This window comes from Pipra filicauda, unplaced genomic scaffold (assembly GCF_003945595.2).
Source record: "Pipra filicauda isolate LSUMZ 115617 unplaced genomic scaffold, ASM394559v2 scaffold85_size2586006_pilon, whole genome shotgun sequence".
In the NCBI taxonomy this organism is placed as follows: domain Eukaryota; kingdom Metazoa; phylum Chordata; class Aves; order Passeriformes; family Pipridae; genus Pipra; species Pipra filicauda.
In genome coordinates, this window is record NW_024105042.1 from 954,205 (window position 1) to 967,995 (window position 13,791).

General features: G+C 38.7%; 1 protein-coding gene across 5 annotated transcripts in view; it reads right to left on the reverse strand.

The window, feature by feature from the left end:
• Nucleotides 1–1,024: 1,024 nt before the first annotated feature.
• Nucleotides 1,025–13,791, reverse strand: part of SLK (STE20 like kinase) — a 47,500-nt gene continuing 34,733 nt past the window's right edge. For 2 of the 5 annotated variants that reach the window (XM_039390669.1, XM_039390668.1), the window contains exons 12-20: nucleotides 13,573–13,752; nucleotides 11,462–11,554; nucleotides 10,309–10,380; nucleotides 8,160–8,289; nucleotides 7,797–7,921; nucleotides 6,687–6,875; nucleotides 5,410–5,535; nucleotides 3,765–3,878; nucleotides 1,025–3,184 (exon numbers count right to left, since the gene is read on the reverse strand). In XM_039390669.1, the coding sequence (XP_039246603.1) occupies nucleotides 3,038–3,184; nucleotides 3,765–3,878; nucleotides 5,410–5,535; nucleotides 6,687–6,875; nucleotides 7,797–7,921; nucleotides 8,160–8,289; nucleotides 10,309–10,380; nucleotides 11,462–11,554; nucleotides 13,573–13,752 (1,176 nt within the window). In that variant the 3' untranslated portion in view covers nucleotides 1,025–3,037. The remainder of the gene's footprint in view (nucleotides 3,185–3,764; nucleotides 3,879–5,409; nucleotides 5,536–6,686; nucleotides 6,876–7,796; nucleotides 7,922–8,159; nucleotides 8,290–10,308; nucleotides 10,381–11,461; nucleotides 11,555–13,572; nucleotides 13,753–13,791) is intronic. The other 3 variants (XM_039390672.1, XM_039390670.1, XM_027738594.2) reach the window with 3 other exon arrangements.

Below are 13,791 nucleotides of genomic sequence, written 5' to 3' on the forward strand. Positions count from 1 at the left end.
AGTGTTTATGATGTAGGAAAACACAAAAGGTGAGAAAATACTGATTTGTGGTCAGCTTTGCAAGAGCATGTGGGGACAATAAGATCTGCCAAACACTCAGTAAGAAAGCACATTGTTTTGGCTGTGGAAAACACATCTAACTACCCTGGAGATGGAGCTGCTAACATTCATTAAAGGGAGGTGACATGAGACAGCACAGAGATTGGATTTTGTATCTCAGGAGATCTCTTTTGGGCCTATGTGAGACTAAATTAATTTGAACTGAATTTTCCAACACTGATATAATATTGTAACACCTCTTTCATGTTCTGCAACACTTATATCCAATTTTATCAGTCTAAGTGTATAAGTACCCATGCTAGTTCCTGTTATCACACATAAAATATATTTTCATGCTTGATATCAATTCTCAGCACAGTTCACAAGGCTGCAACTGCTTCACAGTGCTCCCCACTTGAAGAGATGAGCAAGGTTTCCATCACCACATCTGATCTCTCCCTTCATCACACAGCTCAGTTACAGTTATTTGTGCAATTTACAGTGAGATCAGATTGCAGGGGCCTATGTGAAAAGGATCTTCAAATAAAAGATGTAAGAGATTTAGACAGAGGTAAACAAAATGCCAATATACATTAGCAAGTTATCACTGAAACTACCAGAACATAAGGAGAAGATTATTAATGTAGTGTAGTGATAGGACAAGGAGCACTGGGTACAAATTGCAAGAGGGGGAATTTAGGATAGATATTAGGAAGAAATTTTTTACTGTGAGGGTGATGAGGCCCTGGAACAGGTTGCCCAGGGAGGCTGTGGATGCCCCAACCCTGGAAGTGTTCAAGGCCAGGCTGGCCTTGAGCAACCTGGTCTAGTGGAGGTGGGGGAGTTGGGACTAGATGATCTTTAAGGTCCATTCCAACCCCTTAACATTCTGTGATTCTGTGATTTCCCTCTGAGGAAAATCTGCCCGCCCTGCCTACTCCCTGAGTAAAGCACTGAGCCTATGTCATACTAAACTGCAAACAAATTCTGCTAAATAGAAATGAAGATTATTTAATGTTATCTCAGTAACAGTCAATTTATGAAGGTGGAGCTTAAAAAACAGAAGTTCTCAAAGACGTTTTTTCTCCCTAATGAACAAACAATTCAAAGAACTTTGCATTTAGCAACAGAGAACATTCTAGAGATATGGGGTGTGAATTTACAACAGTACACAATACACATTTATAATAATAAAATGCCAGAAATTAAGGCTAGCTATTAAAGTAATTATGCTATCAAAAAGTTACAAAATTTAAATTAAAACATGCATTTTCCAATTAATTTTTTTTCTGTGCTGTAAATTAAGTGTCTTCATTGAGAAGGTTTCGGTTCAACGTCCAAGGATTTCAGCATCCAAGGTTTCGACCACAGCTGATTATAAAGTCCTATGGTTATTTATGAACTCATTGACATGCAGCAACACAGTTCCCATGAAATGAACGTCGTGTGATGGTCACCAGCCACACGTTCAGTGCGAGAGAGCAAAACAAAACGGTTGCAGTTGATGCCCGAAGAGACATGAGAAAGTCAGGCCTCAAACAACAGAAAGCAAACACTATTTTACAAATGGAACTCCAGCATACCCAAGTACAGCCTTAAATACTGTGTCTTGATATGACTCAACCTCTAACCACCAAAAGGAGTGCAGCAAAAATTGATCTAATACAGCTGTATTTCCCTACCCGCTACATGAGAAACATTTCAGATTTTCCACTGCAGATCAGTCAGGTAAATAACTTATTGTACATCTATGAACTTAAAAAATAAAACCTGCCTATGTTAGTAGGTGGCAACACAAAAGCAAAACACCCAGCTTCATAGAGGAGTTTGTCTATATATTTAACTTAAATCTTTCCACAAAATAAAATGACTAAAATTAAAAAAAAATTGAATCTAACACTTCTAATGAAATCAGACTTTAGCCATGATTATTTATAAATATGACCATCCACCTCCACTTTTCCAATGGAGTTTAAATGAACAGGCTTTGGTAAGAACAGAACAATGGCTCTACCCATTCCAGGTACAGTTAGAGAAACCACGTGCATTTTGCACCCTGCTTTCTAAAAAATACATTCTACAGTTTTTCAATTTGTAGAACTAACCACCTGTAATAGCAAAGGAAAATAACAAACTGTGCATTTTAAAGTTAGCATTTCTTTCACCTTTACATATTTTAGTGCAAAATATTTTAGGGTGAGGATTTACAACCAAAATGGCAGTAGCAGCAAGAAATCTTGTTTTGTACAGTAACAACAATGCTAAGGAGTTTTGTTTTTTTAAATGACAAAACATATCCTGTTACCAGGATCAGCATATCTAAGTGTTTCAGGCACTGTATTAATTAAACTAGCACCCCATTTCATTATGGAACTAATGGACAAAACACGTCATGGAGATCAGCTCAGTTTAATTTATGCCAGAGGTTTCTTTTGAAAGATATTACAAAGGCCTTTGCTTTTGCCAATTGTGTTTAAACATAAGGGTTTGTTTCTCTGATTACTGGCATGTTCTTAGCAATTAGTTTCAGTTCTTGCCATGAAGACACTGCTCAACATTATGAAACTTTAAACCTCTCATGGCATTTTCAATTGTGGAATTCTCTCGTGGAGAGATCTGATACTTAAAAACACAGTAGCAGAACTAATATTACATTGTTTAAATATTCACATGAGAAACCATTTTTTCTGTGATGAGAAAGAGCACAACTAATACTTCAGGTTTAAAGTCAAAACCATAGGTAACATACTTTTAGAGACCGAGATAAAAAGCCCACTTAGTCTTGAAACACCTGAAGGACGTAACATTACCATTGTACACCAACACTGGGTTCGTTTCTTCTGCTCAGAGAAGTGAAGAAACTGATGTGACACTGATTGTCTCCACTGAAAACAAAAAGCGCGGGGTCCTTGGATGTACACACGCCGCAGATAAGTCAGGTTAGATGGGTAAGGATGGAGAATTACAAATAGGAAAAAACCTACAGCAGTTCCCAGAGTTATGACCCAGTAGAGTGAAGGCTGGGGATTGGATAGAATTTGGAAATCCGGCTTTGTGTTGAAGGATTAAGGCATTCGGATTCTCCAGTCATTTTAAAGAAAACTTCCTGTTCCTGCAGTTTTCTGGCAAATTCTTCTTCCAGCGTCTAAAACCAAAATCAGATTGTCACAGAATTAACAAGGCAAAGTACAAGAAACCCATTATTGTGGTGATATATTGTCTGATATAATGCTGTAACTTCATAAACATCATCAAGAAAAGCCACTCAGTAAACATGAAATTGTAAGACACCGCAAGCCAAGAACATCATCTGTCTGTAGGACATTCTCTGAACTGTGTGAAAATCTAGCATTTTCCATTTTAAAATAAAATATAAACCCCCCAACCAATCTCCTCTATCTGCTCTTAAGCACTCAATTTTTGGAGTAACCCACTGGCTTCTGAAAGAAATCTGGGTTTAGGAATGCATCTCCAGCTAAGTTTTCCATGCAAACACGCACACATACGCTGCAGGAGGGAGCCCTGCAAGACGCTGGTAACACACAGACTGTTTTGTTGCACCTGCCTTTTGCTCAGGTTTGCATTTTTTAACATCTTTTATTATTCAGTGAATTATAACAGCTTTGTACAGCAGCTTGATTCTCCTCTGCAATGCTTTTGTACTCTCTGTATTTGCTTGATCAAGCCCTTGATTATTTCCTGATTCCAGAACTGCTCCAATTTACCTTTTTTCTCGGTCTCAATTTCTCTCTCCATTCCTTCAGTTCTTGGCTGTGCTCTTCATCCAGCTCTTTTAGTTTCTGAGTCTCATGCTCAACCAGTAGATGGCATTTTTCATTCTTAAAAGAAGATACAGATAATCCTTATGTAAAACTAATTCAGATTAGGCAACTCAACATTTGTACAGTGACATATGTTGTCCTAATTCTTTCTAATTAGCTTATTCTGTGTAAATAGTGACGTGAATAATTACAAGATAAAAGTATGTTACGAGGCTGCATTTTCAAAAGCTGATCTTTCCATCGGAGCCAATTGAGATAAGAAACACTCATAAATCCAGACACTGCTGAGTGCCATTAAGGCAGAAGCTGAGTGTTACTCAGAACTGTGTTTCACTGCCTAATAATGCTTTTCAAGGTCAGACAGCATTTCTGCTTTGCTTTCTAAAGACAGTCTGTACAATTTATTAAAATCAATTACATTAAAGACAAAGTTGTTTTTTGGAAATACTTCAACTCTTGGTGCCAAGAGCTGAGATGAACAAACGGGGTTTAGAGAGGGGAGAAATGTGGTTGCAAAAGCGGCCTAGGAAAAGGATAATCAAACCACACCTCAGCTCCACATTTCTCTCAGTAAGGTACCCCCTTTCAGAGTCCTCCCTTTCAGAGGACTTCTGAAGCATAGCAAGAAAAAAATTAAGTATTTGGTTACATCAAATCTTTCTTTTTTTTAAGAGCAGTTGGCAATGGTTGTATTTCTGGAGTCCCAGTCCCAAATGGCTCTGATGCAGAGCACAGAACCACAGCAACAGAAATGACAAGCACTTGGCTGGACCCGAGTGCAGCAAGGGGCCAGTTTTCCTTGTGAAGCTCAGAGCAGCCCTAATCTGCTCAATTTTCCTTGAGCTGAAACTCTCACAAGACTCCCACGGTACTTGGGGATTTACTGAGGCATATTAGTGGCACAGCCAGGGACTGTTTCTGCAGCATGTAAGAAAGTGAACTGAGTGAACGAGCTTCATTGGTTGTTGTACGATTTCTCTAAGCAAAGGTTATCAGCAGGTGATCATTAATGCTTTAAAACTTCCTCGTGTCCCTGAAATAGGGAAAAGCTGATTTAATGGAAAAGGAGATCTGGCCTCTGGTATACAGCAGAAACTTTTACTAAATGCATACCAAAAGGAACAGAACAAAGTTCCTTATGGCAAGAAGAGAAGTCCTTCTAGGTACCTTCCAGAAGCTCATGTACAAGTGGCAGCACTTTGTAAAAATCTCCTCATTCATGTATTGCTGCAAACATCTTGCTGGTAATGCCTGGTGCTGCCTACCTCTGTTCTGATTAATGACATTTCAGTAAAAGCAGGTTACAGGAAATGTTGCCTACAGAAAATAGCCCTGGGAACTTGACAGATATTCCAGAAGTCATCATCTGTTTCTGGTTCATGCTCTTCTTGCATTTAAAAATGATTTCTCATTAACCGATGGAAGCATACGAATGTAGTTAAGCAGTGTGCTGCAGGCCTTCGAAAGCAAAGTTGAAACTCTACACTGATCAGTAAAAATGAAGGAAAAGATGTTTCTGCTTTGCCTGCATCCATTATTAACCCGAGTCTTCCCACTGAATGGTCATTTAATATCATCTATTTTTAACCTGTAACTGATGCAGTTCCCTGATGTTTGCTTCACACTGCAACTGAAGGTCCCGCATTTGGTTTTCGTGTTTCTGATGCTGAGCCAGTCTCTCATTCTTCTGCCTCTTTTCTTCTTGAACAGCAAACTAAAATTGAAAATAAAAAGATTATTTATATTGTGCCTCTGAATACAACAGTTTACATGAGCCAAAGAACTCCATGTAACAGAAGGAACACATACTGAGAAGAATGGTTTCAGAAGATTTAAGCAATAATTTTCTCTACTCTTTCTTTTTTAAAATCTTTACAAAGGGAGTGCCCTCACAGTTTTAATTACATTTCTCTGTTTGCACTCTGATTTTTCCTTAAAGCACAGCACATTTCACTACCAGACTCCTGCAATTATCTCCCTCTGAAGGTAAGTGACACAGCAGTGTTGCTGCAGGCGTTGGTCGAGGTTGGTGTTATACAGCTACAGGACATCTTATTTTCCAGATTCTTCATCCTTCCAGTGCTCACCATATGAAACCATGACTTGGGACTTCGGTGCATCTCTAGAAAGCAAACCTCTCAACATCTTCACAGCATTCCCTTTTAAAGAATGAGTGAATACCTACAGTTTTAGTTCATAAATTCACAAAAATCAAGCATCCTTAAAAATATTTCACAGAATCACAGAACAGCTGAGGTTGGAAGAGACCTGAAAGATCAACTCCCTACTCAAAGCAAGGTTGACAGGAACGAGCTGCACAGGTCTGTATCCAGTTGGGTTCTGGGCATGTCTGCAACCTCTCTGGGCTGTCTGACCATCCACACACTAAAGAAGTGTTTTCTTATGTTTAAGTTGGATTTTCTGAATTTCAGTTGTGCCTGCTTCCTCTCACACTGTCACTGGGCACCCTGGGAAGAGTCATGCTCCACCCTCTTTGGGTACTTATGCACACAGATAAGACCCTCCTGAGCCCACTCTCCTCCAGGCTGAGGCATCCCAGGTATTCCAGGTGGTTCCTCGTGTAACAAAGACCCAGGAGTCCCTGGGTCAGCTTCAAGGCCCTTTGCAGTACTTGCTCCAATAAATTCATGTCTGTGTTGTTTTGGAAAGCCCAGGATTGGACTCAGTGCCCCAGAAGTGTCCCAGAAGAGTCTCACCAGTGCTGCAGGAAAGGATGATTTCCTCTGACCTCATCCAGTGCATCAGCTCAGATTGGTACCATCTGTGAACCTGTGCGAGTGCACTCTATCCCATTCTCATATTGGCATTTACACTATTAAAACTAAATATTAATTTAATTATTACCTGCTTAATTTTTTCACGATCTTGGTCTGGAGAGGCTAACGAATTGATTCTTAAACTTTTCTTAAACATTGCCATGCGAGTCTTTGCTTCACTTCGCTGGATTTTAGGCAGTCTGGCTCTTTCCTGAGTTTGCTTGTTCTTTAACTCCTCAATAAGGCGTTGATTATATCTCTGCATTTGTTCCGTTTCCTGCAATGGTAACCACGTGGAAATGTTACAGAGTAACCATCAATGTTATACTATCTGCATCTCATTTCCTCAGTAAGCAACCAGTGTGAGACAGCAACAGAAACCAGTCCCAGCCCCAGCAGCACCAGTGGGCAGGGGGGCTTCTTCCAGAGCGCTCTGGATCATGCCCAGCCCTGATAAGATTCTCCAGCTAACGTGAATACACATATATTTTACCAGTGGTTGCTCAACTCCTGAACTGCCTTTTAAAAAGTCTGTTGTTCAAAGGGAGAAACTTCTGTGCAACTGAGCTCCTGGGCTGCAGCTGTGAAGGGGCAGTTTGCTGCAAAAGCTGTGAAAACAACATCCAATACGGGATGAACCAGAGCGGACAGGAATAAGCCTTCAGTGGAGGCTGTTCATGTTCTGATCACCAAGGAGATCCTCTAACACCTCCCTATTGGTTTACAATTTCAAAAACTGAACTATTTGCTTTAGAGTATTCTATAAAAAAACAAATAAGGATTTTACAGGATTTAGCTATAAAGAGACAGTTGTCAGCTACTCGCCCAATAGCTAATCCAGTTTATTCCACTCATTTAATTCCAGGATGATTTACTTCTGAGTAGATTTACTTAAACACAAGTCAAAACCGATTTGGTATCCGAGCAGAATTCAGTATTTTTAGTAGAAACGGGTTGATGTTGTGACTGGTTGGGATTTTTTTAAGAATCAAAAGAGAAAAATATTACTAGTGATACTTCTACATACTACTAAGGTATTTGAGTACGATGATTAAGATTTTTGAGTTTCAACAGCTTCAAAATACTTGTGTGGGTCTTGTCTGTGCAAACAAACAACTACCAGAAGAGATTATAAGACTACTGACAAAAAAATTGGACATTATAATACACAACAGAATGTGTCAAAATCAACACTAACTTTTTCGTGCCTCTTAAGCAGTTGGTGTCTCTGCATGAAGTACTGATCTTTGAGCTGCTGTTTGAGGAGCTGGTGTTTCTCCTGCAGATGCCGCTCCTCCAGTTCCCAGATTGCAGCTTCACGAGCTGGAAAAAAGAGGAAGCTGGTTCAGAAAGTGCAACAACCACACACTGCTTCCCAATCTACCTGCTGGTGTATGTTTAGAAGTAGCCTACAAGTGCATTTTGAAAACAATGCTATTCCACAGAAAATGCTTTTATTACCATTGTAAATTACTCATGAAGGTCTTCTTAGAGTGAAGACAGAATATTGTTTTATTAAAACACAAGGGCCTGTTTTTAAAGAGAGGCTGATGTTGGATACCTCTCATGAGCTGCTGTTTGTTGTTGAGACAATCTCGTTCAATAGTGGCCAGTTCCGTCTTCTGCTGCTGAATAATTTTCTTCAGAGATGCATCCAGTTCTTGTTGCTGCTTCTGCACAAACTCCTGCTCCTGGTAAAAACCAATAAAAGTAAATTAAATTTTGTTCTTCTAACCACATTACATTTTAATGAAACTCCCAGTTCTCTCAGCATTAGCTATATATGAAATTTTGAGCTAGCATGCCGTGACTATCAAATTATCCATCTTTCGTTTTCGCTATTTACAGAGTAGGTAAGAGTATATTTAATATTTAAGTAATACCTTCAGAAGTAAGACCAAAGGGAACAAACTAGTCAGCAATCTGCAATTCATTCCATCTCGTCTCTCCTCAGAACACATTGCAGGTTCAGAGCCAGCAAAGACAAGTGCTCGGTATAAAGTTGATCTCATTCTATCAAGAGTTAATTATTCATGTAGGTAAGAAAATAAAGGTATGTATGGCTATTTTGCTTTGGGTGATTAGTTAAAGCCTATTTATTTACACAGATGGGTTTCAGATTTGTGTGGTTTATCTTGTCCTGAAGGCAGAGGAATTGAGGCTGAGAGTTCTGTAGGTCCACTGTGCAGACACTCCATGTTCTGCAGGACTGTCACCCTGTCACACCTGAGCTGAGCTGGCTCTTTGCAAAGTGATTTACCACCTGCCTGATGCAGTCCTCATATCACCTGCATCTTCCCATTATCCAGGTTGCATCCCATCAGGAAAAGCAGGCAGCAGAAGTAATCCCCCTCCCATGCCCCTCCCCAAGCAACCTTACTGTTGCCTTTCTTCTTCCAACTATTAAAAACCATAGCCATGAGCAAGTGAGCATGCACACCCCCCCCCGTAAGAACAAGAAATTAAATCAGATGCTTCTATCACACAATATCAAAGGTCAAAAGAAAGGACAACTCAGGGTCCTGTCAGAGCCAAGGGGAGGTGCTGAAGCACCTGCTGCTCTACACAACAAAGCAACACTAAAGATGGTCTTAATCTTGGAAGGGAGATGGGAAAACTGGGCTGCAGCTGATCAGTGGAAGGGTTCCTGAGCTGCTATTAGTTTTTTTCCCGAACCTATAGTACTTGCTAATTAGAGTTGTCAGGTGGAATTAAATGTTCATTTAAAGCACTTTTTAATATGACCAGAAGAATCCTGGTTTTCATCTTCACGGAAAGTTATTAATAGATGAGGCTTTCATCTTTCTCAGTGGACAGAAGAGTTACACTGAGAAAGGTAACACAAAACCAGAGGTGAAGGAAGTTGCCAGTGACAGACCTGAGGGTACAAAAAGAACCGGAAGGTGATGTCTGTAAATTAAGTGAGACATACTAATCAAATATATGAAATGATAAAAAATACTGTTGTTTCCCTTTCTAAATGAAAAGGATAAGAAGACTACAAGTTTATTATTCTGAGGGTGCAGATACATAATTAACACAATGTTTAATTTCCTGGCAGTTTTTTGATTTGAAGGGAGTAGGGGAAAGCTGTTCTGGTGTAGTCATGGTCAAAAAGTGATTAGGCTTGAGCTTTACACAGTCATTTAAATATCACTGCTCTTCTCTCTAAATCTTAAGAAGTTTTATACCTGCTAGCACTATAAGATAAACCAGGCAATCTCAGGAAACACTCTGGCCTTTCCACATCTACTCAAGTATCACACAAAATAAAGGTCACCGAGTTTACCAAAGAACATGTAGGTTGTTTCAAAAGCAGACAGAGCAAGACAGCTCACCTTTTTCAAGCTACCACCTGGTTTTGCCCAATAAGTATCTTAAAATAAACTCAGATATCTTTAAAATACATAGTTTCACTGCACACACAGCATACAAGTCACACAATGTTTCTCACATGTGCTGAACAAATAATAAGCTCCAGAGAACAGTATCATATTGCATATGTGAAATCTCAGTGTTTTGCCCAGACTAAACAAGTAGTGTAATTTTGACCTTTTGACAACGAATTGTGCATCATTACAAATTTGTGCTAATCAGTTTGGAGACAGCAGCGACATTGATCAGCACATATGATCAGAAGGAGAGGAGAAAACACACGTCTGGAAAATGAGGAAAATAAAACTTTTGTTGTTTTGCATCTTAAGACTTACATCCTGCATTTGTGCGTTGAAAAGCGTACACGAAGACAACTGAAAAGACTGAATCATAACCTGAGCAACGCCCTGTGGGACACAATGTACTTCCTATGTCATGATACAATGAAATATATTTTTATTCCTAAAAAAAGGAAGAAATTATCTCTGCTGTGTGTTAGTAATAAGCATTTAAAATGTCAAGGCTCATCATAGAAGTAGATATGACAATATTCTAAAATTAAACATCTGCACCTTGTCTAGTACTTATCATTCCAAGTAAGGATATTTCACATTTAAAATTTTCTCTTTCACCTCTCTTCAACAAAGAGAAAGCAGCAAAGTAAATAAACCAAGTTGCTACAAACACTATGAAAAACTAGGGTTTTGTTTCTTTAAAAAGTTTAGACGGGTATCTCTGGTATAGGGAGAGCACTGCAATTCAATCACATTCTATCCTGGGAAATCCCCTCTTAAACACATAATCAAATAAAGTTGCGATTATTTTCCACTAGGCCACTCAAATAAACATTTAATCTTAAAGTTACTCAATCCAAACCTGCTCTGCTGCGGTTGAAACTCACTCTGTACAAGCTGTGGCCGACAAAAAGCCAATATTTTTCTAAAATATTTGCCCTCTTTTTAACTGGGTCATAAAAAAGCAGCAAGTCTGGAGGCATGAAATTGTAGATGTCTTGCAAAGTTTCTGTACACCTACACTTTGACATTTAAATAACATTTTACCTAATCTGTTCTGCTTCTATAAACAAGATGCCTCATGCTTACATATATATACATTTTCCTCTCCTGCACTTGTGTTGTTCAAAACTTACTTCTGACTATAACCTCTAAAATCTGAAGGACCTGTGGGGTACTTACCACTCGTAAAAGCACTGGAAATAAACCTGCTGTAGAAAATTACCATTCTTTTTCAGTACAGCACACGAAACATTCCACTTGACAGTACAAACCTGGGAACCGCTGCTCCTACATGTCTACCCAGTTTAGTCTATGAGATGTGATATGGGAGTACTTGAAGGAAGAGAGCAGTACGTAGGGTTAGTTTGAGTTAAGTTCCATATTCACTCAACAACAACAAGAAGTGAAATCATCAAGCTGTGTGAATACTGCTGCCTTTTGTATTTTAGTAGCTTGAAGCTGCCGTTGTTACCTGAGCATGCTGGCTTTGTGCAAGCTCCTCTTTCTTGCGTTTCATGAGCTCTTTTCTCAGCTCTTTTGGTGCTTTCTCCACTTCACATAAAACCTACAGTGTATATAAGCATGCAGAGGGTGGCAAAAAGAACACTTTTTCTCCACAGCAAGCATTACTGTGAACACAGGACATGCAGGTCAAGCACTAGAGGTACTGGGAAGCATGCATTACTTCAGTGGCAGGGATGTTAGTTTAGTGAAAAGAGCTTAATGAAAAGAGAAGGAACAGTAGGTGCTTTATGCATGCCAGCAGTGCAGAAAGAAGGGATGTGCCAGCCGCTTTTTGCATGCAAATGCTGCCCAGTGCTCTCAGAAATGGAATCTCTCGCTTGTGTTTCCATGCAGCAGCCAGAAGAGTCAATAGTTAAGAAAACCACCACCTGCAAAAGTGGTATTTTCTTGAAGCACTATGGCAAAAGGACTACAGAGTATGTTTACCTCATAGTAAAACTGTGAAACACAGTTGGAAGTTTAAAAAACTTCCATGGAAAACCAGCTATTTCTGACACTGTCTATAACTTAAATTTACAAGATGCCATTATTAGTGTCTCCAACCATAAATGACATCTACACAGGTTATGTCTTTAAAATAATAATACAAGCAAACAAAGTATTATTTGGTTGCAAGTGTTTGGTTCTAAAGAATTTAAAGCAAAACCCACCAATAACTACGTTTTCAAGAAACTATTCGTGACAGTGTGCCGGGATGGAACGTGTTTCAGTTCAAGGTGAATTAGACTAGATTAGCTGAAAGATTCTAAATATAACCTGGCTAAATCAACTGACTATTAATCTGTTAATTTGCTAATGTGTTTTATTTGGTTTTGAGACTTATAAAAATGTAGCATTGCATACTCCAGTGTAGCATGGATAGTTTTAGAGCACCAGCTGCATTTTCCTTCAAATTCTACATCGCCTTTTTAAGCTTTAAACACAAAACTATGCACCCAGAAACAAATGCCTGTTTGTTTAATAGTGGAAGCATCATAAGAAAACAGAGTCCAAATCACCACATGCTACTCCTGTTTCCATGAAAGAACTGTTTTTAGCTCAGAGCAATAAGTAAAATTCTCCCCGCTTTCCCATGTAGGACCCAATCACCAGTAAACAGAGAGAGACTCAAAAATGCAAGAGGTACCGCAAAAGAAGAAAAATTGTTATTTATATTTGAGCATACGGTTCAAACTGAATACAACTTATTTCTTTAATGCAGTTTTGTGCTACAGGATCATTCTATGCAAAAGCATGGACACTACAGCTTTCTAAAGAAATCTGAGTCTAGTAACTATTAGAGGAAACACTAGAGCCATTCATATATAAATGGGCACTACACAATTGATCCAAAAATGAAATAAAACAGCTTTTAAGATGCGAAATCCACACGGAACTACATCACCTTCTTTTACTCTAATGCAAGCAAATTAAGAGCACAAGGTGTCATTGTCAATTGTCATTCATTTTGCCTTAAGTGTATGACATGTATGAGATTAACTGTAGAAGATTTTAGGTTATCCACACTTCTCTCTCCTAGCTTTCTTTTTGGAGCTAAAAAGCCAAATCCATGTTACTGCTCTCACTTCATATAAAGAAATTCTAAACAATAACAGCATACGCTCAATGAAAATCTAACAAATTACTCTAACAAAAAAGAAACATATCTGAAATTAAAGTGGTTCTCAGTAATAATCAAGACTGTATTATTGTCTTCAAAATTCTAATCTGATAAGTATTTACTAAGTACCCATAGCTGGATTTGTTTAAAGTAGAAAGCTCAAACATTTTCCACAATCTTTAAGAAAATACTTTTTCTTGATTTAATACGAGAGAAAGTATTTTATTAAATATTCTGTGAAAAATAAAGTCTACTAACTTGGTGATGTTCTCTAGATTAAGTCAATACCTCAATCTTCCTGTTAGCTGTTTGTATTTCACTTGAGGCAGTAAAACAAGAAACAATATTGACTGCTAGTAACACTTCCACAGGTCAGTTGACAAGGCTTCTGGGAGACCTAATCTCAACTGTTTACTATGCCCATACTCCTTATTTTCTATATTATCATCGCCTCTTACCTCTTTTTTCTTGTTTTTCAGCACGTTCTGGAATTTGGACAATTCCTTCTCCTGTTCTGCTTTGATGCGTTTTGCTTCATCCCGTAAGCGGTTCGTGTGCTCCTGTTCCAGGCGCTCTATCGTCTGTTTCTGCTGCTTCTCTAGGTTTTCTATTTCTTGATCATACTGTCGCTTTTTACTCTGTGAAAATAATTTGGCAGCTTTTTTTGGGAAACTAAG